The sequence below is a fragment of the Arvicola amphibius genome, chromosome 10 (assembly GCF_903992535.2).
Source record: "Arvicola amphibius chromosome 10, mArvAmp1.2, whole genome shotgun sequence".
Lineage (NCBI taxonomy): Eukaryota > Metazoa > Chordata > Mammalia > Rodentia > Cricetidae > Arvicola > Arvicola amphibius.
The window spans coordinates 81,329,081-81,355,059 of NC_052056.1; the positions used below are offsets into that span (position 1 = coordinate 81,329,081).

General features: G+C 47.8%; 1 protein-coding gene across 1 annotated transcript in view; it reads left to right on the forward strand.

Annotated features, from left to right (window-relative positions):
* The first annotated feature begins 3,689 nt into the window (after window positions 1-3,689).
* Cfap251 (cilia and flagella associated protein 251) overlaps window positions 3,690-25,979 on the forward strand; it is a 90,437-nt gene continuing 68,147 nt past the window's right edge. Inside the window, exons 1-6 of the mRNA XM_038344451.1 lie at window positions 3,690-4,415; window positions 5,587-5,970; window positions 9,903-10,040; window positions 12,657-12,766; window positions 21,646-21,757; window positions 22,021-22,101. Of these exons, the coding sequence (XP_038200379.1) occupies window positions 3,921-4,415; window positions 5,587-5,970; window positions 9,903-10,040; window positions 12,657-12,766; window positions 21,646-21,757; window positions 22,021-22,101 (1,320 nt within the window). The 5' untranslated portion in view covers window positions 3,690-3,920. The remainder of the gene's footprint in view (window positions 4,416-5,586; window positions 5,971-9,902; window positions 10,041-12,656; window positions 12,767-21,645; window positions 21,758-22,020; window positions 22,102-25,979) is intronic.

The following is a 25,979-nucleotide window of genomic DNA, read 5'->3' on the forward strand; positions in this document are numbered from 1 at the left end:
TAGCCTCTTCCTCTCCTATTTAATTACACCTTCAGTCCCTCCCAGATCTCCCTCATGTCCACTCCCAGCTTCGTGTCTTTTTTTTTTTTTAATAAATAACCTACTAGTACAATTTGTGTTGCCCATATACTTATGGATGTGGGGTCTTCCACCTACCGGGGACCTCACCTCTTAACAGCCACAGGGACTTGAGTGCCCCCCCCCCTTTTTGAAGCAGGGTCTTATGTAGACCAGCCCATCCTCAGATTCGCTCAGGATGGTCTTGAACTTCTAGTCCTTCAGCCTCCAACTTCTAAGTGGAGTGTGCCCTGCCTAGGCATTTCCTCTTGGGGTGGGGTTTGGAGTCAGGGTCTCTTTATGAGTTCAGACTGTCCTTAAACTTGGGGTCTCCCCACCTCAGTCTCCTGAGTGTATGCCACCAACCCTGGCTCCTTGTATAGGTTTTCTCTTTTCAAATAAACCTGGTTTTATAGTGGCAATTTTGACCATTGTACCGTCCCACCTGGGTTTCTTATCTCCTCAAGCCAAGCTCAGAAGGACTTGGGAAGAAAGTTGGGCAAAGCAAACTGGTCCTGGGCTGCAGTCAGGTTGATTCTTGTGCTGGAAGCCGGAACCTAGAGCTCCTGCTCCGGGCAAGCGTTCTCCTGTGGGGTTGCACATCTTCCAGCCCCTGACGTCGGCAGCTGGCCAGCATCTGCTTGGAGCGGTCCTAACCTGGGTAGAGGAGGCGCTAGAGTAATATGCATGCAACCTCTGAAGTTGGCTCTGTATATCCAGAGTTCCATGAAGGGGTTAGCAAAGGTCAGGAGGCCTCACAGGTTACTCGGGATGATGATGGCTTCCTCTTCAGTGACCTACTGGAGAGCAGCAAACTCCCTTTACTTCTGTAATAAAAGACCCTGCAGATGGCTCCTGATTTGACTTTTTTTTTTTTTTTTTTCAAGACAGGTTTTCTCTGTGTAGCTGTTCTGGAACTCGCTATGTAGAGCCTGCCTCTGCCTCCCTAGTGCTGGGATTAAAGGCCACTGCCCAGCCTGACTTGACTTTTATAATTGAGCCCTGGCCTTGCCATGGGATCGGCAGCTTGAGAAGTTAGGGTGTGCTTGAGGTTGCCAAGGTGAACATGTTTATTTTCTGTCTTTTAAGGGTAACATTGGTGTGGGTGAGTCCTGGTGACTTTTTCTTTGTTTTCCCATGTACCCCACTTATTTTCCCCAGTTGCCGTTTTGAGGTCTGGCACGTTCTGAGACGAAGCTCCAGTCCTTGGGTTGGATTGCTCAAGATGGAGGCAGTCAGTATTGGCGTGTGCTTCCCGCCCTGAGTCCTCATACTCAACCTGAAAGCCTCCCCCAAACTACTTGAGCCAAGCCAGCCTTATGTATTCCTCGCTTGTAGCCAGACGTGCTGTGTTTACCAGTGTTTGCTGTTTAAATTGTAGGCTATGATTCCAAGTATTTCCGAGCCTTTCTAAGCCCTGCACTATAATAAACACAGCTTGTGCCATTCAGTTCATCCCTCTTGAGATCTGCATATGATCACCAACCAGTGCTGGGGCATGGCGGCGCGCACTTGTGGGAGAGTCATTCATGTTTCCTAAAGTGGCAGTAGCCAAGTGTTTCCTGTGGGCCTCTCCTTGGACAGCTCAGGACAGCCACCTTGGGCTCTTCTGTGAGTGGCTGTGATCTGAATGACCCTAATGGATTTAACCAAGGTGGGTTTGCAGAAACTTCTGGATAACAGGAAGATCATACATTCCATATAACTCCAATCCCAGTTAGCTAAATCCCTCTGCATGCCCTGCCCTGGTGAGAAGTGGACACAAAAACACCGTCTGCAAGGCCGCTGGGTTTACTTACAGGGGCGTCCCCCTACCACAGTGACAGCCCCACCGTACTGTGGATGGATGTACAGCTGGCACGCAGCTCCACTCAGTCTCCTTTCCCCCAGTAAAGTCTTATGTAGCCCAGGCTGACTGAACTGTCTTCATCCCCCTAGTTTTGGGTTCGCAGGTGTGTTATGCCACACTTTGCCAGGAGGTTGCTCCAGATTTTTTTGTTTGCTTGTTTTTCAGTTTTTCGAGACAGCTGTTTCTCTGCAGAGACAGGTTTTTTTTTGTTTGTTTGTTTGCTTGTTTCTCAGTTTTTTGAGACAGGTTTCTCTGCAGCTTTGGAGCCTGTCCTGGAACTAGCTCTTGTAGACCAGGCTGGCCTCCCAATTTACAGTGGTCTGCCAGTCTCTGCCTTTTAAAAAAAAAACAAACTTCTTTGATGACCTAGGGAAGGACTTCCTGACACTTCAGGGTTATTTGTTTGTTTATCTGAATTTCTGGAGCATGTCCCCGTTTCCTCTACCAGCCAAAATGTCCCAATTTGGAGAACATAACTTCAAACATGACTTCGTTTCATTTTGTCCAACTTTGGGAAAGTCAGAACTGCCAGTATTGAATGAAGCTCTTCCAAAGGCTCTCTCAGGAAAAGCAAGAGGGTGAACCACTCATCCGGAAGCCGCCGGCAGGGGGCAGGCTAGTCCAGCTGGGCCTGTGACCACTATCCCGTTCCATCCCTTTCCGGCCTGGGGTTTGTAGCTGTTGCCATAGAGACGGAGCTTGGTTGGCAACCGTCACTAGGGTTTGTGGACAGAAGACGCTGGGCCGCTTGGGATTTTGAGGAACGAAGTGGGCGCGCCCCTGTAAGTGCAAAGTGGAGGGCACGGCCCGGGTGTGGGTCCCGCTCAGGCAGGGCAGGGTTGTGGGGCTTGGGGCACCCCAGAAAGAGGAAGTGGTGGCGCCTGGACCTAGTTCAAGGATAGACACACGCGCTGTCCCTGCCCCCCCCCCCCCCCCCCACACACACACACTGCCTGGGCGTAGTTGTCCCGGCTAGCGCACTGGCATAGTTGACACTGGATCTCAGCAGCGCGTCTTTTTTCTTTTCTTTTTCTTTTTTCTTTTTTTCTTTTTGGATTTTCGAGACAGGTTTCTCTGTAGTTTTTAGTGCCTGTCCTGGAACTAACTCGAGTTACATATGGTTGTGAGCCTGTGTAGGGGCTGGGAATCAAACCTGGGTCCTCTGGAAAAGCAGCCAGAGCTATTAACCCCTGAGCCATCTCTCCAGCCAGAATTAAATTTTTAATTATATTTATTTGCGGGGGGAACACACACAACATGCTGTTTGTGGTGAGATCACATGACAACCTTTGGGAGTTGGTTTTCTCCTTCCACCATGTGAGTCTTGGGGGTCTGTCTACCTCAGGTTGTAAGACTTGGCGACTCATCTACCCCCAGAAGACTTTCAAGCTTTTACATACTTTGCAAAAGCAGAGTTGCTTTTATCCCCCTAATACCTGCCCCTACCTTTTTTTTTTTTTTTGCAAGGTCTTGGTTGTATCTGTTCTGAACATTTGACATGTGTTGTCCCAGTCTTCAAATCATATTAGAATTTAGTATTATCGTTTTTGTTTTTGCCCGTGAGCAAATTTGACCTTGGAAGGAAAAATGACTTGCTTCCTGTCACAGAACAAGGGTGGTGGACGTGCATGTGGAGAGAACCTTTGACTGTAAAGCCCACACTTCAGTCACCAGCCCATGCTGCTCTCTTATTCCTATTACTGGGGTTTTGCTAATGTCTGCCTTATGCATTTTGCTGTCTATGGGAATATGAATTATCTGAAGTGAGTCAGAAGATGCTAAGATCATTCCTAGAAAGACGGGAGGCTCGGGAGTTGATATTTTAAAGATTTTTAAGATTCGAGCTGGCTTTCTCGAGAAGACAGCATGACTGGAGTAAAAAGCTCCCACAGGAAGGACAGAGCTGCTGCTGTGTGCATTTCAATGTGTTAACTTATCAGGAAGCCGGGGCAGGAGGCAGAGGGCCTGCTTGCTGAGTCTGTGTTACAATTGTCCTAGAGGAAACTACAGAAGGATGTCAGATGCGGAAGAAAGTGTAGAAACAGAAAACGAAGAGGAGGAATATAATCCAAATCATGAAGAAGAAAATCCACAGCAGAGCCTGACGGGAGACACATTATCACGGGAGGAGTCTCAGGAGACGGAGGAGAAATGGGTGGAGGAAGAGAAGCAGATAGAAGGAGAGGAAGCAAGAGGAAAGGAAGAGAAAGGGGAGGAAGAGGGAGTGGGAGGGGAGGAAGAAGAATTGGGAGAGGAAGAAGAGGAATTGGGAGGTGAGGAAGAAGAATTGGGAGAGGAAGAAGAGGAAATGAGAGGTGAGGAAGAAGAAATGAGAGGTAAAGAAGAGGAAATGAGAGGTGAGAAAGAGGAAATGAGAGAGGAGGAAGAGGAAATGGGTGAGAAAGAGGAAAAGAGATGGGAGGAAAAGGAGAGAGGTGAAGAGGAAAAAGGTGAGGAAATGGGAGTTGAAAAAGAGGAAAGTAAGGAAAATGGAGGTGAGGAAGACAAGGTGAGGGGAGAGGAGGAGCATAAGGGGGAAGAACAGGAAGAAAAAGAGGAGGGAAAAGAGAGGAGTGGGGAGGAAGAGGGAGGTACTGTCATAAAAGAAACTGAGAAACAAATTGGAAGCGCTGAGGAAGAAGGGGCAAAGAAGCCCCCAAAACGATTCAGCTTAGATGACATCATCATCAGCTCTGAGTCATCCACATCAGCATCTTCCCTGGTGAGTCCAGACAAAGTCCTCTCCCCATCCATCCGGGAGCGTCTGCTGTGTGCTTAGTGTATGTCAGGCTATGGGGTACAAAACCAAAGTAAGAGACAATCCTGGGGCTGGAGAGGTCACCTGGAGGTTAAGAGCCCTTGCTGTTTCTTCTGAAGGCTTGAGTTAGGTTCCCAGCACCCTTGACGGCATGTCCTGTAATCCAGCTCCAGCGAATCTGATGTCTTCTTCTGGACTCCCTGAGCACCTGTATAAAACACATGCACACACGTGCGCACGCACACACATACACCACATCACATAAACACATATGCATTCTAAAAAGAAAAGAAAGCTACATGCTATGTATAGTAATTGTGAGATGCCAAGGAGGGTGGTCAATGCAAGCTTCCATGACATGTGTACCTGACTTGGAAAGGGCCAGTGGATTAGCTGAAGGTGAGACACACTTGTTTTGGGACCAAGTTCCTGTGGCATAATAGTGGTATGTGTTTCCTATAGCCTGCCCCCAACAAACAACTCAGTGCTGGTCCAAGGGTGGGATTCTCAACGCTAATTACCAGGGCCCACTGTGTGGTCTTTGCTGTGTGGGCCTGCTGGGAGACCAAGAATTAACCTGAACACAGTCATGATTAATTTCTTTAGCACAAAATGTCCCAGGCATGGGGCTGGAGAGATAGCTCAGAGGTTAAGCAGAGGCCCTGAGTTCAGTTCTCAGCAACCACATGGTGGCTCACAATGATCCCTGATGAGATCTGGTGCCCTCTTCTGGCAGTGCCGGCATACATGCAGGCAGAACACGGTATACACAATAAGTTAAAAAACATATATCCCAGACTTCTTTTGATCCACCTGTTATCATGAGACTGGCTGATTGGGAATGGAAAAAAACAGGAAGTGGGAGAATGTAGTAGCATTGCATACGAGGTGCGGGGTCAGAATCTTTTGTTTCTATTTAAAGATTATACCCTCGGGAAGTAGCAAGTCGTCCTCACACTCCCAAAGTCCTGTAGTGAGCCAGATCTTCAGAGATCGCAGTACAAAAGATGAAATCACTGCCGTCGAGTCTGAGGAGGTACAGATCGATTCCCTCAGGAGTTCATCGAAGGAAGTTAAGGAGAAAACTAGCCAGAAGGCAGATGTTTTGGCCCAAGGAGGGAGAGACAGAGGACCTGAAGCAGCAAAGGATAAAGCGGAATCTGCAGAACTGGCCTTCCTCCTCACGGAGGAAGAAAGACGAAGATTATCCCAGCTCAAATCAGGGGGTCCCGAGGAGTCAATGGTGTCCACCTCCACAGAGGACACCTTGTTCCAGAAGGAGGAGGCCTCCAAGGTGTATCCTTTGGTGAGCGTCACAGTCGGCCATTCCTGGGCTTGGACGTTGCTGTGAGATAGAGCATCTGTGTGTGTCGGGGAAGTTCCAGTGTGAAATCCATGCGCATGTGAGAACCTTGGGTGTCGTCTTCAGCCCCTCTTCACCATTATTACTTTTGGTTTGTTTGTTTTTTTTTCTTTTGTGACAGGGTTTCTCTGTGTATCCTTGCCTGTTCTGGAACTTACTATGTAGCCCAAGCTGGCCTCAAATTTAGAGATGGACCCACCACTGCTGGGCTTCTTTTTTTCCCCCCATTGGCTTGGAATTTGAATTGCAAAGTAGCTGGCTGGCCAGTGACATCCACCTCCAACCTCCCAAGATCCACCTGTCCCTCCCTCCCCAGCAGGCCCTTCTGTTGTGCCTAGCCGGTTTTGGTATTTACAGGAGTCCTGAGGACTAAACGTAGGACTCTCAGTTGGCATCTCTCCAACCTAGAGAAACAAACAACTTTTTAAATGAACGCTTTTCAGACAAACTATGTCTTTTGAAGTTGTGTCAAGAGCTGGGAGGTGGGGGGCGCCCATGTCTTAGATCTGGGACTTGACAGCAACATCTGGGTTCAATAGCACTGCGCAGCAGGCCCGACATTCCCGGCATAGTTGGACGGTTGCGTTGGCTATTTCAAGAGGGAGATTCTGTCTTTCCCTCTCCCACCCTCTGTTCCTCTCCTTCCTCCTCTGCTCTCTCATCTTCTCATCTTCCTCCTTGACCCTCTTCCTTCTTAGACGCTGCCAACCTTCCTCCTTCGTTTCTACGCCTTCTGCCCTCTTCTGCCTCCGCTAGGTGGAGAACTTTGAGAGCTCCCCCCGACCTTCATCAGAAAGTAGCAAATCTCTGTCCTTGTTGCTGACACGTATCCCAGGGAGGCGCCATCTGTGAGGCACAAAAATATTGTCATTTGCTCAGCAAAGGAGGAGGAAAAAGCCCCTCCCACAACTCTTTCCCCATCTGCTGCTTTCTGGAAATTGCTTGCTAGGATTCATTCTTGCTTTTTCCTTTTTTTTTGTCTTCTGTCCCCTTTCCTGAGGATTTATGCCTCTAGAAAATTGATTCTATGTAAATAATTTAGTCCTGACACAGCCTTTGTACACAGCTCACAGTAGATTTTGGTTTTTCTGTTTTGCTTTGAGACAAGGTTTTGCTATGTAGCCCAGACTAGCCTTGAATCTATAACTTTCTTAGCCTCAGCCCCGAGTTCTAGGATTATAGGCATGTACACCTGCCAGTCTTCAGTGAGTCCACTGTTCTCCGCCTTACTTCTTCTTTAAGAAAGAATTTACTTGTAAGAGGGTGTGCACAGCTCCAGGGTCCTCGTGGGAGCCAGAGGGTACCTTGTGGAAGCCGGTTTCCCCTTCTCATCACGTGAGTCTAGGGACTGAACTGACGTCCTCGGGCCTGGCGGTGATCGTCTCCACTCACTGAGCCGTCTTGTCCAGGTCCCACTGAATTTATTTTGAGACAGTGCCTCTTACTTAGCCTGAAGCTCACCATTCCATTTAGACTGGCTGGCCAGCAAGCCTCTGGGGTCCTCCTGCCTCCACACTCCTTTGCTGAGGTGTCTTAGTCACTGGTGGAACGCTGTGAAGAGATACCACGACCACGGCATCTCTTAGAAAATAAAGCTTTTTCTTAGGGGGTTAGTCAATGGCCATCATGGTAGGGAGTGTGGAGGGCAGGCAGGTAGGCACGGGGACTGGCATGGTGCTGGAGCTAAGAGCTTACATCCTGGTCCATCTACAGGTATCAGGGAGAGAAAAAGAGAGGCTGGACCTGGACCTCAAAGCCCACCCTCAGTGACACACACCTCCTCCAGTGAGGAGTCCTGGTAGCCCCAGCTCTAGCCTCCTACTCCTTCCTAATCAGTCTGCCACCTGGGGACTAAGCTCAGAAATGTATGAGCCTATAGGGACCATTCATTTTCTGTTGTTGTTTTATTTTTCAAGACAGGGTTTCTTTGTGTAGCTTTGGGTCCTGTCCTGGAACTCACTCTGTAGACCAGGCTTGCCTTGAACTCAGAGATCCACCTGTCTCTGCCCCCAAGTGACGGGATTAAAGGTGTACGCCACCTCTGCCCAGCCCCAATGAGATCTCTTTATGGCCCTTGTTTTGTTTACTTGTCTATCTCAGGCTGGTTTCAAATTCACTATTGTAGCCAAGGCTAATGTACTTCCCTCCACGCACTACCACACCCGGCGGGAATCTTTCCTTTCTCATGACTAATTTGGAATTGACAAAATGAAATTTCAGGATGAACATGATGATCCTTTTAGGATTACCAAGTCTCTAAAAGAGCAGTTTCATTTGCATAAATTGGCATTAGAACCAAGGCAAATATTAAGTAACTGTGTTCCTAGAAGGTGCAGCTCGAGACAATTATAATTCCACAGCCCTACCGCTCATACGCACACACTCTGAGATCTAAACAGAAACACAAGTTCCAGGGAGCCGACACATTGGAAACAAGAAGTTTGGGGAGTGAACACCACAGGAGAGAGACGTCACCGCACACATCACCTGCGGTGTCTGTCTTGGGCAGAAATACGCGCTTCCTCCATCCAGCTTGCCAAGTTTTGTTCCAAGAAGACAGACAGCGGTTGCTGTCTTCCAGTGTAACTCACTGATCTTCAGCCATTTCTCATGCGACCACCAGCACTTTCAACGCTGCTTTTAATTGATTGGGTTTTGTATGTGAGAGAGAACAGTTTCAGGCTCAGGGAAAATTGGAGTGGACAGTACGTAGAGTTTCTGCACATCCCTTCATGCCACCGCCTCCAGACTCCCCTTTCACTGCCAGCTTGTGTCAGCGTGGCGCATTCGCCAGCACCAATATGCCGCTGTTAGCGTTACTATTGGCAGATGGCATCAGCAGCCGGGTATGCTGTGCCTTCTGCGGGCTTTGACAGGGGTGTCAACTCTGCATGTCTGCCATTTCTGTCCACCCCTGCACACCTCCTGTGCACTCTGCCCCCTCCTCCAGGACCCTGGCAGCACTGGCCATTTTTGACGTTGTGGTTGTTTTGCCCTTTCCAGAATGTCTTGGTTTCTCATTTCATAAAATTCTTATTTTGCCATTGCTCCCAGAAGACTAGATTTATTTATCTAGTATCTGTAGGTGGTGCTGGTATTGGACTCAGGGCCTTGCCCATGCTTGGCAAGTACTCTACCACTGAAGTACAAAAAGTAACAGCAACAACAAAAACAAAAACAAGGCAGAAGAATCAGCTATTCAGGCGATGCTTCCCTTTCTTATAAATCTGCTGGGTGGGTTTATTACACGTTCTCTGTCCTAGGTTTCCTGGAAGTAATGGAATTCACCACATTAAGTAACTCATTCTGTGTTGGTACCAAGTGGGGCTTCAGACCTGGGGGGTAGAGAACAGAAAAGTATGTTTTGTTTGTTTGCTTTAATTTATTTTTTTAAGAATTACTTTTATTTTATGTGCATTGGTGTCTTGCCTGCACGTGTGTCTGTATGTCTGTGTTGGATCCCCTGCAGGCAGTTGTGAGCTGTCATGTGGGTGCTGAGAATTGAACCCGGGTCTCTGGAAAAACAGCCAGAGCTCTTAGCCACTGAGCCATCTCTCCAGCCCAGAAAGAGTGTTTTATGTGATGTTAAAGACCCTCCCTCCCTGCCGCTCTCTCTTCCATTTTTTCATCTATCTATTTATTTATTTAATTAATTTTTAGAAAAGGTAGAATAATCAGGATGATGGGGAGTAAAAGGCCACCCTTTAGCTATGTAGTGAGTTTAAGGTCAACCTGGGTCACGTGTGACCCTGTTTCAAACAAATAAAAAGGTTTTTTTTCTTCGACTGTCAAAGTCATTCTCCTCCAAAGGCAGGCAGGGTGGGGCATGCAGGAGTCACAGCTGTGGGCTCCCCGTGTTTGTTTTTGTCCTCCAGACCATGACCTGGTCCTTTGGATGGAACAGTTTCCTCCCTGTCTACTACCTCCGGGAGAACCAGAGAGTCATTCTCTATGTCTGTGCGCACACTGCCGTCATCTACAATGTCTTCAGGAACACCCAGTACCACCTTCAGGTATGCAGGCTTTGGCTCCCCGTGAACAAAAATATGTCTTTGGCTTGTTTGTTTGTTTGTTTTTGTTTTTTGAGATAGGAACTCAGATATGGAGCCCAGACTGTTCCTGGGCTCTCAAACTTTCTGGTTCAGCCTCTGAAGTTGTAGGGACGACAGGCATGTGCCACCAGGCCAGGCTGGAAGAAGCCACCTAGAAATTGCATATAGAACTTTTCCCTGGGTCCCAGGCTGACTTCAGTGCCTCAGTGTCATTCCTGCTGTCCTCTCCTTTTCCCAGAAAATTCTCCCTTTAGAGCAGTGGCTCTCAACCTTCCCAATGCCGCTACCCTTTAATACAGTTCCTCGTGTTTCTGTGACCTCCCAACTATGAAATTTTTTTGTTTTGTTTTTTGAGACAGAGTATCTCTGTGTAACAGTCCTGGCTGTCCTTTCTAGACCAGGCTGGCCTCGAACTCACTGAGATCCACCTGCCTCTTGCCTCCCAAGTGCTGGAATTAAAGGCGTGCGCCACTACCGCCTGACCATAAAATTATTTTTGTTGCTACTTTATAACTGTAATTTTGCTCCTGTTATGAATTGTAGTGTAAATATTTTTGGTGATGAAGGTTTGCCAAAGGGTCACCACCCACAAGTTGAGAACCGCTGCTTTAGAGGCACAGGCCACGACAGGTGAGGCGGCTCAGCCTTGCGGGCTCCAAGCCTGATGACCTGAGTTTGGAAAGAAACACTCTTATAGGTTGTCCTCTGACCTCCACGTGTGCATTGTGGCAGGTGTGTGCGTGCACACCCACACCCCTGCACACGTGCACGCACGCACGCACACACACATAGGCATGCAGGGATGCACAAATAAATGTAATGAAAGAAGCAAGTGCTGCTGCCTGCTGTCTTGTGAATCTAATCAGTGCCCAGTGGCCAGTGGCAAACAATAGTTGATACTAATTCTAACATTTCAAGAATTGGAAACATCTGGATTTTGTACATTTCTGCAAAAATAAAGCAAACAAAACAAATGAACAAACGAAAAACATGGCAGCATGGAGACCGTATCTCCAGAGGTGTGATGAGCTATGGAGGATGGTTGCTCACGGGACGTAGGCCCACAGCCACTGAGACTCTGGGACTGTGCTGGAAAGTAGGTGTTAGTATGCCCTGTGACAGAAGAGGAAACAGATGACCCGCCCAGACTGCAGACTGCATTAATGTGCAGTGGCTCTTAGTTCACTCCTTCCCTGGGTGTCCTCTACGCCTGCCTTCCTCACCCTGCTTGCTTCCTGCATCCCTGACGGTCTGAGCCCTCTCATTGTCATCATTCCCTACCCAAATGTCCTGTTTCTGAGCATCTACTATTCTGATGTTACCCTGGTTAGTAGTTACGTGTCGTCCTTTCATGAATGTGTGATGCTATAGGACCTCTGTTGTCAATGCTAAGATTCATGAAGGATTCCCAAAACACCCCAGGATGCCACCTGAGAATTTCCTTTCTGATAAAAACAGTGAGTGAACAAGTCCCACTGAAGCTGGATTAAGCATGTGTCACCATGTGCAGGAATCACAGAGGGAAGGTGGCTGGGATGGGCTAGCAGCTCAGATGGGTGTAGCCTAACCCACAAGAGCCCATCTGTTCACAACGTAGTTGTACCCTAACCACTGCTGAGTTTTAGATTGCCTGTGGCCATGAACAAAACTGACCTAGCCCCATCTTCATGGATTTCCCAGTCTGTGATATAAACAGGCATTGAAGCAGGGCACATACACAGATGGGCACAGAGTCAGCAGTCAGAGGAGATGGGAAGGTGCACTAAGGAAGCTGGGATGCAAGAAACCTTAGGTTGACTAGTGGGGCCTTAGAAAGTCCTGTTTCTGTTAAGACCTGAAAATGAACCAATGGGACAGTCTGGGGAAGAACCTTCCAGATGGAAGCAGCTTCCAGGGCTAAGGCCCTGTGTGTGAGGGCCAGAGAAGACTGTCAGGGTGACTGGTACAGATTAGATGGCAGGGGAGGAAAAACAGGGACCAGGTCCTACAAGAATACTGTCATCAAGCTGGGCATTGGTGGCGCATGCCTTTAATCCCAGCACTCAGGAGGCAGAAGCAGGAGGTCTCTGTGAGTTCAAGGCCAGCCTGGACTACAGAGTGAGTTTTAGGACAGCCAGGGCTACACAAAGAAACCCGTTTTTGGGGGGTTTGGGGGGAAGAATGCTGTCCTTTTTGAGTATGTTTCTGGAAGATTCCTTTGTTTTGTGGGGAGATGACTGGGATGTTGAGATTGGATCAGAGACTTGCAGAGCTGTTCAACAATCCGAGGTTATTAGTGTTTGTGGGGGGCGAGGCCAGCAGGGAGTTCAGAGGGCCTGGTTGAGTTGGCCACTTAACTCCGTCCCTAGGGAGGACCTAATCCTTTGGTGAGTACAGCTCCTTCAGTTTCGCGGAGGAAGAGAAAGCTTGGGAACCCACCCCCAACCCCGACCAGTCCTCAGGGAGGGCCCCTGGAAGTGGCTTTCAGGCAGGCGAGCTCTGGGAAAGAGCTCAGGGCTATGTGGACACAGCCCCCCTTGAGGGCAACACTAGGCCCTATCCTTATTGTTTCTAAAAATGTCTTCTTCTTCTCCCTAGGGCCACCCTAATATCATCTCCTGCCTCTGTGTCAGTGAAGACAGGCGATGGATTGCCACAGCAGACAAAGGGCCAGACTGCCTCATAATTATATGGGACTCCTTCTCAGGGTAGGCTCTGTGTGGGCGAATCTTTCTCACTCAAATTTCTGTAGAGGATTGGCCACTGTGGCTGAGAAGGTTTGTTGGTGGCCCAGAATAGACTGGACTGAGGGAGGGTCACAGTAACCAGTTCACGTCAGGGTGGAGCATGCACTGGATGTCAAATCTGTCACAATCAGGAACCTTACCTCTACGTCAGATACAAAAGATTTTCATTGAAGTTCTTTTTCCTTTTGATACAGGGTCCTCTGTGGCCTTTACCTACAACGAGTCCCCTCTCTTTACAGTCACTGCGTTCTGGCTCTCTGTGTGTATGTGTATATAGTTTATGTTTAATTGTTGTGTGTGTGTGTGTGTGTGTGTGTGTGTGTGCATTTAAATAGTAAGAGTTTACTTTCTCATGGATCTAGAGGTATTAAATTAGAGGTGTCAGCAGTTCTATTTCTCTGGGTCTCTGCGGGAGACACTATCCCAGGCTGCTCCTCTTGCTTCTGCTGGATGCTGGCAGACCCTGGTGTTCTTTGGCATCTGGTCTCTGCCCTCCACCCTCTCATGGCTTTTCTCTGCCTCTGTGTCTCCTCTTCTGTAGGACATGGGTCTTAGAGCCTTTCTAGCCAACTGTATCTGCAAAGGCTCAACTTCTTTCTTTTAAAAATTTCTCTCTCTCTCTCTGTGTCTCTCTCTTTGTCTGTCTCTTTTTGTCTCTCTCTGTGTCTCTGTCTCTCTGTGTGTCTCTCTTTGTCTCTATCTCTGTCTTTCTCTGTCTCTCTCGCTGTCTCTATCTCTCTGTCTCTCTGTGTCTCTCTATCTCTGTCTGTCTGTCTCTCTCTGTGTGTCTCTGTCTCTGTCTCTCTGTCTGTCTCTCTTTTTCTCTGTCTTTGTCTCTCTCTGTGTCTCTGTCTCTGTGTGTGTGTGTGTGCGCGCGCGCGCGCGCGCGCGCGCATGCACGCGCGTGTGTGTACACACCATGGCCTACATGTGAAGACTGGAGGAGAACTTGCAGTGTGTTCTCTTCTGTGGGTCCAGGGGATCAAACTCAAGCAGTGAGACTTGCTGGCAAGTACCCTTACTGAGTCATCTCACATGCCCCAAAGACTCTGTTTCCAAATGACATTGCTTTTCTAGGATTTCCTAGACATAAATTTGTTGACACTGTTTACCTTGCTCTGCCCACTCCTCAGGGCTGCTATGCAAATGGAGTTTGCTTCAGTCCCAGAAGCAGAGAAGGGCTTTAGGCTCCAGCAGGACGTAAGGCCTTGGCTTGTTTGGGGGCGTTGGTAACAACTGAGTCAAGATGAATAAGACAGTTAAGCAGGACCTCTGTAGAATGTCCTAGAGTGGGGTACACAGGGCTGCTATCTGTCAACTGAGCAGCGACCCCCCGCCCTTAGGTCCTGCTACTCAATCACCTGAAGTGACTTGTAGTGACAGCCAGCACTGCACTTCCCGAGGCTGCGTCCTCGAGCTTCTTCTCAGGTTCTCATTCTGGGCGTCCCATGAACGTGGGCAGTGGCAACAGGCTGCCATGTTGTTCTCGGGACAAGAGACAGTTGTCACCACAACCCTGTGGGGAGGCTCCGCTATTCCCAGGCATCTCCTGTTAAAATGACTGGGAGTCCTGTGGTGTCTACCTCGCGGATAGCTTCTTTGTCTGCCCCCACATGCCAGACTGTTCCTAACTGACTCCTCAGGTTCATTCCGGGACTAATCATCTGTTGAAATGGTTTATTTTTAAATTTTATTTTGAAGGTCTCACTCTGTAGACCAGGCTGGCCTGGAACTCACAGAGGTCTGCCTGCTCTGCCTCCCCAGTGCAGGATTACAGACCCTGCATGGTTTTCTTTTTTTATTGTAGTGAAATATAGACAACTTAGAAGTTGCTGTGTTAACCATTTTTATTTTTTACATTCATTTATTTATGTGTGTGCGTGTGTCTGTGCCCATCTGTCTATGCCACAGCACACATGCGGGGCTCACAGATACGAGTGGGAGATGGTTCTCCGCTTCTGTGTGGGTCCTGAGGGCTGAACTCAGGCGGTCACACTTGCCAGCAGGTGCCTCTTCCCACTGAGCCATCTCACGAGCCCTATTTCATTTTTGTTATTTATTTTGGGGTTGTTCTGAGACAGGGTTCTATAGAATCCAATCCGTCCTGGAACTCACGCTCCTTCTGCATACTGGGGTCCTGAGTGTACACCGCCATGCCCAGCAGCCATTCTTAAATATATAATCCAGTGATATTAGTTACACCACAGCGAGCTGCTTCCGGATGGATATTGGCATCACTGCAGGTAGCAACTGTATCCTGAGTAGCTCCCACCCTGCCTCTCGGAGCTCCTCTGATACACCTCCCTCCACAGATGTGTGTATTTCAGACTTCCGGGAATGGAGTCATGCAACATGTGGCCTTGTGCTTCTCCCGTGGGCATAGCACTGTTAAAGCTCATCCCTGGTATAGACGCCAGTCTTTTGGGTTAAAAAAATTTATGTAGAGCCTTGAGGAATGGCTCAGTGGTTAAGAGCATGGAGTGTTCTTCTAGAGGACCCAGGCTCAATCCTCATCCACATGAGAGCTCACAACCACCTATAATTCCATTCCTAGGGAGTCCTATGCCCTTTTCTGGCCTCTGGGGACACTACACACTCATAGTGCACAGGCATATACACCAGTAAAATACCCATAGACAAACACAAATAAGTAATTAAATATTAATTTTATGTATGTGCATGAGAAGTCATAAGAGGAGGTCTGATCCTCTGGAAATGGAGTTACAGATGTTTGTGAGCCTCCGTGCGGGTGCTGGGAGCCAAGCCCAGCTCTTCTGCAAGAGCAGCCAGTGTTTTAACTGCTGAGCTGTCTTGCCAGCCTTGTGCTTCCTTTCAAACTCCACTGGCCACAGTGCAACAGGAGTGAGGTGTGACTCGTCACTGAAGACATTTGTCACAATTTTAATAAAAAACTAAATGAATTATTTGAGCTGAAAATTGAAGTCTGCACTGGCCAGCAGCAGCAGCCACGGTGCTTTCTCCAGTGGTAATCAGTCTGCTGCACTTCCTTCTACAACATCTGCTAGATTTAAACACACACAGAGGCCTTCATTGTGTGGTTTTTCGGCACAAGATTTTGTACTGTCATTTCCCAAGAATAAACCTGATTGTGTAGCTCTTCTCTGGAAGCTGGCATGACCCTGGCTTACAGAGAACACATACGCACCCCACATCAGAGCCTCAGATAGGGAGCTGTGCCCACCTGCATGCCCGAGGTCCCTGTGGGCTGTGTGCCCCCCTCTCCCATTTTCCTTCTCCAGTGGCCCTGTAACAGCCACTGCGAACAGTCCCGTGCCACAGCAGTGTCAGCTGGCCGGGACAAAGTCCGTGCTCCACTGAAGGACACTGGTCTCTGTCATTCGAGAAGCTTCAGCTAACTAAAATGCTTCCCTAAACGTTCACATGGCAGCTCTCACATGGCAGGGAATGGTAGCACGGAGTTCACCGTGGGAGAACGGCTCTCAGCCCTGGAGAGGTGTCAGATTAAACACAGAGAAGACAGATCGCTTAGCTCTGTAGTATTAATGTGCGTACGTCCCAAAAAGCTTGGTCAGAATTTCTGGGCTGGATAAAGTTTAAGAGAACTTGATGGATCAGGGTCTCTAGCAGGTTAGATTTGTGATTTTAATTGAAATGTGTCACTAATTTAGGCTTCCAATCTTAAATAGAAATCATTTTAGCTTTATAAACAGTGTTAGAAACACTTAAGAAAACTTAAGGTTTACCATATTTATAGATACATTTATTAGATTTATAGGAATTACTCCAGTATTGGTAAGAAATTTGTTTCTTACTTAGACCACAAAAAATCTTAACCATAAAACTGAATATATTATATTTCCACATGCATCTTAATTTTTTAAAGGTGTAATAGCCAAATTTGTGTAGCCGTACATTAATCAAAGCCACACAAAGGTGACTGCAAACAATATGCTCCATTTATAAAGCAAGTAGGGTCTGTTTTGAGACAATGGCCTCTTAGGTAGTCTAGGGTGACATGGAATTCGCTGTGTAGCCCAGACTAGCCTGATGTTCAGGATCGTCCTGTCCCAGCCTCCAACTGCTGGGCTCACCGATGTTCACCGCCACACCCAGCTAACCTTTTGCTATGGTCATAGCTGCAGGGACTGAGCGTCGGGTCACACATATGCTCTGTGTGTCCTCCATCACTGAACTGTATCCCTAGCCCTGAGTAAGACTTTTAAGTTGAACAAAAACCTTAAGGAAAAATAATGTTTTTTCTTTAATTTGTCACTTTAATAAGAAGAATATTAATTCTAAGACCAGAAAAAGACTCTGGATAATCTTTTATGGGCCATAAGTTATCATCAGGTCGAATATCATAAAACTCAAACTAGGCACCAAGCTCTAGGTGGACTTTCTCTGTCCCACCAGCTGCTTCCCAAATAACCTACGTAGAGACTAATTATTAACTATAAATGCTCAGCTGATAGCTTAGGCTTGTTGCTAACTCTTACACCTGAAATTAACCCACATTTCTTATCTACACTCTACCATGTGGTACCTTTTCTCAGTATGGCATGTTCATCTCCTTCCTCTGCACTTGACTGCTGACTCTGCCCTTCTTCTCTGAGTCCTCCCTGCCCTGAAAAATCCTGCCTAGCTATTGATTGTTCAGGTTTTTATTGAGTCAATCTGAGTGACAAATCTTCACAGTGTACAACAGGATTATACCACAGCACCAAGTGGGGCTACAACAGTGCTCTGATCTAGCTGGGAGCCCATGTCATAAACGAGAAAGCCGTGGTGGGTCGTACCATGAAGGTGACTGCCCACAGAGGCTTCCAAGAAGAGACACTGCTAGCGATGCCCCTTCTGTTGATAGATCTTTGCAGACATCTGATGTGGGATGTCCTTCTGTATGTGTGTTGCTTTTATTGGCTAATGAATAAAGCTGCTTTGGCCTATGGCAGGGTAGAATATAGCCAGGCTGGAACTGCTCTTGCCTGAACAGCTTGATGGTATGCTGTATGAACTAGACATGCAGGACCCACAGAAAAGTGACTGCTGAACTTTTCAAAAGATGGAATAGTCCTTCAGGGTTCCTGCTTCACAGAGGAAGTTGTCAGACATTCTGCAGGACACAGAAGAAAGTGACTGACAAACTGCCAATATAGGCAGAATAGATCTTCAGATTTCCTGCTTCACTGAAATGTCTGCCAGGCATTATGGGCCTGTAGGCTGAAGATTGAATGCCCCAATGGTACAAAAGAATTTTGTGTGACTGTCCAGGTTGTGAGATGTCTCTGTCAATTCTGGAGTTTTGGAAGTTGCTTTCAATGCACTTCTTGTTTACTTAGGTAATTTATCCTTCTGAGGTCTTTGAAGAGTGGAAGACAGATAGTTATAGTTTTCCTTAGTTATGATATAAGATAAATTAGATATGAAACTTTAGATTCACAAAGATAAGATAGATGATAGAGTATTTTTCTTAATTTGCCTAATGTAAATGGACTAAATATTATAATTATAATTCTTGTTTGATAACTGTTTTGTATATGTAATTTTACTATGTTAAAGTTAAAACCCTTTTCATTTAGACAGAAAATGGGAGATGATGTGGGATGTTTTTCTGTATATGTGTTGCTTTTATTGGCTAATGAATAAAGCTGCTTTGGCCTATGGCAGGGCAGACTATAGCCAAGCTGGAAAATATATATGTATACACACACACACACACACACACACACACACACAGCGAGAGTAGGTAGGCATAGTCAGAGAGAAGCCATGTAGCTGCCGAAGGAGAAAGACAGACGCTGGAACTTTACCTGGTAAGCCACAGCCTCATCATGATACACAGAATAATAGCAATGGATTAACTTAAGATGTAAGAACTAGCTAGAAATATGCATGAACTATTGGCCAAACCGTATTGGAATTAATATAGTTTCTGTGTGATTATTTGGGTCTGGGTGGCCAGGAAATGAATGAGCAGCCTGAGTTTATAGATATCCACTTTCTTGGGTCAGTTTTCCCTTAGGGGCAAGTTGGATGCTCCGTTGTTTGCTAGGGGTAAGACCCACTCTCCCACGGTGAACTCCGTGCTGCCATTCCCTGCCATGTGAGAACTTCCATGTGAACGCTTAGGGCTGCATTTTCGTTAGCTGAAGCTTCTCGAATGACAGAGAACCAGTGTCCTTCAGTGGAGCACGGACTCTGTCCCGGCCAGCTGACACTGCTGTGATACGGGACTGTTCGCCGTGGCTGTAACAGGGCCTCTGGAGAAGGAAAATGTGGGGGCCACACAGCCCACAGTCTTGCTGCCTCTTGATCCCTTCCCCCCAGGTTGTCAGCTGCCTCCCTGTCCCATACACTTGCTCTCCTTGTGTCTGGCATTCATTGGTTCCCACTGGAGTTCACATGTCACCTCACCGAATTCTGTGTGTCGAGGCCGGGAAGGAACTGTGCTGTTGTGACATCTGGGCAGGGACACAGCGTAGGAGTGTGCAAGTGAACACAGGAAAATACCTCCTCACTCACACACGGCTCCACACCAGGACCGTGATGTGTGGTTGGGAATCTCTTCCGGGGTTTACAAGGCTGAAGGAACACGCATGCCCACATGACAGAGCAGGCTGTGTTTGCCTGTTCTCACTTGGATTGTTTTTTTTCCCCACATGTTTTGGTTACTTATTCAGCTCAAACCTCATTTAAAAAATATTTTAATTGTGGTCTGGAGAGATGGCTCAGTGGGTATGAGCCCTGCTGTTCCAGAGATTCCCGGCACGCTCATGGTGGCTCACAGCTGTCTGTAGCTACAGTGCCAGGGAATCCAGCGCCCTGTTCTGGCCTCTGTGGGTGTCAGGCTCACATGCCGTACACAGATATGCTTGTAAGCGAAACAGCCATACACATAAAAACAAAAATTAAAGGAGAATGTTTTAATCCTGTCTCTACCAGCAATTACATTTTAAAACATTTTTATCAATCCATTTATTGGGGAGGCACAGGTGTGTCATGTCTCAAGTGTGGAGGTCAGAGGACAGCTTGTGGGAGTCGGTTCTCTCCTTCTGCCATGCAAGTCCCTGGGATCAAACTGAGGTCATCTGGTTTGGTGGTCAGCATCCTTTCCCCCTCCCCAGCCCCCACCCCAAGTCTGTTGGGAGGCAGAGCATGGTGCCTCGAAAGCCAGAGGGCACTGGAACAAAGCAGCTCACCTCACGCTACACTAGCCAGGAAGCACACAGAGACACGACCCCAGTGACTACTTCCTGAAACAAGGCCACTTCCTAGTCTCCCTCACCCTTGTGTGTGTGTGTTGGGGGGGGGGTTCATATGTTAGTGGCCAGAGGTTGACTTTGGGGAGCTATTTTCTATTACTCTCTACCTTATTCACTGACACAGGGTCTTAGTTGAACCCAGAGTTTGCAAATTTGACTAGTTTAGCAAGCCAACTTGTTCTGGGGATCCTTGTCTCTTCTTTCCCAGCCCTGGATTAATAGGTGGGCCACCACACCCACCCAGCGTTTCTGTGCACGTTCCGGAGACCAGAACTCTGGTCTTCCTGCTTGCAATGGCAAGTGGTTTAAGCGCTGTGCCATTTCCCCAGTACGACATTCTAGTTTCTACCATCACCCCTCATACTATGAATCGCTCCAGGGATTAATCCATTGATGAGCATAAAGCCTTCAGGATTCAGTCACTGCCCCAAAGTCTATCAGCTGACAGCCAGGGCTTTGTGGACACTGCAGATTCAAACCTTACAGCGTTCTTCCTGTCCGGCAAAAGAGCCCTGCATCGATCAGCACCGGGAACAAGCGGCTGAGGACCGGAATGCTCCTGAAGAGAGTACAGAGCACACTTACCCCATTGCTCCAAGTTAGGCTGTTCTTACTGTTGAGGTGAAGTTCAAGCAGTGTACGACTGGACACCTGAAAGCACACAGTGAGGTTGGCATTCGGTTACAGTGTTGCCAGACTGTTTCCTCTCTGTGGGCCCGTGTATGTGAGCTTGCACTAGTGTCATGTTCTCAGGGTGTGTTGTGGCATGTGTCAGTGCGTCTTTTCTCCTTGCGGAAGAATGCACAATGATGATGCTTTGCTCATACATTAGTAATTAATAAAAACGAATTAATTCAGCTGTGCCTACTAGCTCATAGCTGTAATCCCAGCACTCAAGAGGATCATAATTTTGAGGCCAGCCTGGGGTACAGAGCAAGACCCTGTCTAAAAAATGAGATGACCTAGCCTTTAAGAGGCTGGCTACTTGTGCAGAGTTCAGTTCTTAGCATCCATGTCTGGCAGGTCACCAGCTTCATGGGATCCAATGCCTTCTTCTGACCTCCACAGGCCGTTCACGTACATATATCTGTGCACACATACCCATAATTTTAAAAATAAAATATTTAAAAAAGAATAAATTGCCAGGTGGTGGTGGCACTCAGGTATACAGAGGAATTTCAGGAATACACAGAGAAACTCTGTCTCAAAAAACCAAAACAAAACAATACAAGGACTGGAGAGATGGCTCAGAGGTTAAGAGCATTTATTGCTCTTCTAGAGGTCCTGAGTTCAATTCTCAGCAACCACATGGTGGCTCACAATCATTTATAATGGGATCTGATGCCTTCTTCTGGCCTGCAGGCACACATGTAGATACAACACTGTATACATAATAAATAAAATCTTAAAAATATATGTAAATAAAAATAAATTATTTGGACACAAATGTTAATTAGACACGAACATTCCTTTGCATAGAGAGATCATACTTCGTTACGTTTGTGGAAGGTTTGGGCTGAGTTCAGCCTTGTTGCAGCCTCACTGGGAAGCCAGGCATCCCTTGGCAAAGGCCGCCCCCTCTGTCCTGTTTTTCAGAATCCCAGTGCACACCATATTTGACAGCTGTCCAGAAGGTAATGGCATAAGGTCGATAGCCATCACCCGTGATGCCAAGCTTCTGGCTACCATCTCTGATGCCGAAATCCAGGTAAAGTGGCCTTTGGGTACACCTCTCTGAGCTGGCCAACACTGCCAGATGTCTTTGTAGCTACCTCCGCACAGGCCACCTGGGGTGTGTGTGTGTGTTTCTAGGCTAAGCAGGCTTCACAGTGCAGAGTGTCGGGGGAGCATGCTTAGGACTTGACTGTTTCATTGCTCAGTTACCAGGCCTCAGGTAGGGTTTCCATAGCTGTAGGCTTCTCCTTGCACCCTCAGCGGCCTCAGAAGTCCCTCTCTGTGCTTTCCTTGCAGAAAGTGTGCATCTGGAAGTGGACCTTGGCAGTGGAGATGCCCGCATGCACCCTTGAACTTCCCAAAGAGTATGGTCTCCAGGTGCGTTGAGTTTGACCCTGTGAATGCTGGCCTGTGCTTACTCTGAGGCTGCTCTGTGGGGCTCTTTCCGTTAGTGGGCTTCCTCACGGAGCAGGAGGGCTTTGGATGACACTTCCCTAGCCCAGACCTCATTTTATCCTTCCTAATAATAGCTAATATGTTTGACACACTTGCTACGTCTTAGATTCTGCTCAGTTCTTTACTTACATTATCTCCAGTAATCTACGCAAACACGCCAGTGAAGAGTTGCTGCCGTCTATGGACTACCACCATTAATTATTAAATACTCTATCTAAAGCCACCCGCCAGCAGCCTGCCTTATTCAGGAGCCAGGGCTCTGCTGTTTCGGACCTTGCAGCGAGTTGTTGAGATAAACGGATGTATACATTGTTGTCAGCTCTCCTAAGGCGGCCTGTCTAGGATACCGAGCACTGAAGTCAGGCCTCTGTGCCCCACATCAGGGCTCTCTGCTTCTCATGTTCTCATTCTCCCTCCATTAAGTTTAGAGGGGACTGGTCTACACCTGGCTCTGTGCTACCGGGGTCGCACATCTGAAACCCAGAGTGTTGAGGGACTAACTCAGCAAGGCTCAGATCCTCATGCAGTCACATGTCCAGCTGCCCCTGAAGGTGTATGTCACAAACAATCTCACACCAGTTTGGAATTATGAGTATTTATTTAAGGGGGAAAAAACTTAGAGATCACCGTCCCACACAACAGCCCTCTGCGCAATCAGCAAGGGAGACTAGTCGCCGGAAGCGGAGCCAGAAGCTAGAGAAAGAGGCAAGGGCAGTGGCAGCTTTTTTAAAGAGAGAGACCATGCCCCTAATGGGCTGGTATCTCAGCAGCTATTGGGTGAAGGAGCGGAAAAAGCTCCCGCAACATGCGCCATTTCTACTAGCCTGTCAATCACTCGGAAAAATAAATGCTTCTATTTTTAAAATTTGCACCGATCCAACAGCCAGCCACATGTGGCTATTTAGGCATGGGGTGTGTGTATGCGAGTTGTGTGTGTGTGTGTGTGTGTGTGTGTGAAGTGTGCATGTGTATATGCATATGTGAAGGCCATTAGGATTTATGTCTGGAATCACCCTTTATTGCTCCTCTACCTTACTCACTGGGCCAATGTCTCTCAGTCAAACCCAGAGCCAACTGATAGGATTAGACCTGCTAGCCAGCTGTCTGGGAATTCCCCCATCTCTGCCTTCTGAGGCTGGGGTCACACAAGCAGGCCACCACGCTCACTCAACATTTATATGGGTTCTGGAGGTCCCAGCTTCTGTCCTCAGCTTGTGTGGCAAGCACCTTTAACTGCAGACCTCGCCCTAGGTGCACCATTTAGTTTTTGTTAATTGATGCCAGCCTACGCCTCCATCACATAGGCCTGGGGGAAGTGAGGCATTTTCTTCATTGCCAGTTAATGTGGGCGGGCTCAGCCCGCTGTGGGCAGTGCCATCCATGGGCAGGTATGCCTGGGCTGTACCAAAAGCAGGCGATGCAAGCCATGACGAACAAGCCGGGGACCAGCAATACCCTGGAGCCTCTGTGTCCTGCCTGTGTCCTCCTCCCACCTGACCCCCTTCACCCCCAGCCCTCCCCACCCCCACTTCCCTCAGTCAAACCCTCCCCTCTCCCAGTTGCTTTGGGTCACTGTTGTATCACGGCAATGGAGAGCAGACTGGGACACCAGTCTCAGGCTTGGCATCTTTGAGACAGGTCCTGCCTATGTGACCAGGTAGCCCTTGAACACAAAGAGGCTTCCGGGCTTGGCCTCTCCAGTGCGGGGGGGGGGGGGGGGGGGGGATTACGGGTGTGCGCCACAGTTGGCTTCCGGTTTTTCAGTTTGTTTCTGTGCAAAATGCCTTTAGGACTTTCCCCGCTGAGTCTGTAGATCACCTTGTGAAGTATTGTCATCTTAATTATATTGTTTCCAGTCACTCAGCACACCAGGTGTCCCGCTGTTTGTTTATGCCGTCTTCAGTTCTTTTCTGGGCAGTGCTTTGCAGTTTCGAGCATACAAATCTTTTCGCCTCCTGAGTTAAAATTATTCCTGCACACACACACACACACACACACACACACACACACACACACACACACACACAATTTTTTTTTCCTCTCTCTCTTTCTGGAATCGCTTCCCTAATTCCCCTTTTCAGGTTGTTCCCGGCTGCTGTGTAGAAACACAGCTGGATTCTGCCTCGTAGTTTTGTGTCCTGCAACTTTGCCAAATGCACTATTTAAATTTAAATCACTTGCAGTGAAATCAAATGATGGGTGGTTCTTCCGCTTTACTCGCCACATTTTTAAGTTCTCTCCGGCAGTGTGGGGCCTGTTGGCTACAGAATTTGATACATTCCACAACAGAGATCTCAGGCTGGTCCAGGGGCTGACAGCATTCCTCATTCCTCATATGTCACTGAGAGGATGGGGGCCATGAGGGTCAAACACTGGCCTGTCCCCACTCCCACACGTGTTTCTTTGTCCCTTTAACTGCCCCATGAAAAGGTAGCCCATTAGACCTCTTGGTCTCCTCTGGCTATCTTCCCCTGGGGCCTCCACTCTGCCTCTCCTTAACCCTGAACCAGCACAGGACAGAGCACATCACTAGTCTCCAGCCAGCTCCTGTGGGCCCTGTATCTCCCCTTGGTCCTTGTCTTAGGGTCTTGTGTTTGTTTGTTTTATTGCTGTGAAGAGACACCATGACCACAGAAACTCTCGCAAAGAAAACATTTAATTGAGATTGTGGCTTACAGTTTCAGAGGTTCAGTCCATTATCATCATGACAGGGAGAATGGTGGTGTGCAGACACACATGGTGCTGGCTACATCTTAACCAGAAGACAACAGGAAGTTGACTGTCAGTCATGCTGAGGGAAACTTGAGCAAAAGAGATCTCAAAGCCTGCCCTCACGGTGACACACTTCCTCCAACAAGGCCACACCTCCTAATTGTGCCACACCCTTTAGGGGTCCTTTTATTTCAAACCACCACGCTCTTTCTCACATAAAATATCTAGAAGGGAGCTAGGAAAATGGCTGGGTAGATAAAAGCAAACTCCAGGGCCTGAACTGAACCCCTCCCTGGAACTTACAGCAGAGGGATCGATCCAACTCCTGAACGTGGTCTTCGGACCTCATTGTAAGGGCCTGCAGTCACACACATAATGCATAATATACATTTTTAAAAAACCTTCTAGAAGAGATCTTTCTACTTCTTTCCTCTATTTTGAACCTCACCTTTACACACTCTTCTTTCTCTTTCCTTCCTTCCTTCCTTCCTTCCTTCCTTCCTTCCTTCCTTCCTTCCTTCCTTCCCCCCGCCCTCCCCCTCTTTTTCTTTCCTTCCTTCCTCCCTCCCTCTCTCTCTGCCGTTCTCTCTCTCTCTGCCTTTCTCTCTCTCTCTCTCTCTCTCTCTCTCTCTCTCTCTCTCTCTCTCTCTCTCTCTCTCTCTCTCTTTCTTTCTTCCAGACTTCCTTCCACCTAGAAAGTTTTGGCTTCTTAATGTTTAGTTTCATAATATTTATTACTGTGTACACATGTAGAAATCAGAAGGCAACTCTGGATTCAATACACTCAGTCCACCTCTACGTAGGCTTCAGGGATTGAACTTGGGCTGTCAGGCTTGCGCATCAAGCACAGGCATTTTACCTGCTGAGCCATCTCGCCATTCCTGTTTCTTTCACTCAGCTCACTTTGTGACACTGGTCACAGCTCTTTTTCTTTTTTCTTTCTCATTTTTGACTGGTATGCCTTGGGTGTGTCAACTGCTTGTTTATCCTGTTAGTGGGCATTTAGGGCTTTTCCTCCTCGTGACCAGTAAGAGCAGATGCCTCTGTGAAACAAAGCCCCCCCTTCTCGTTCTTTATTTTATTATTTA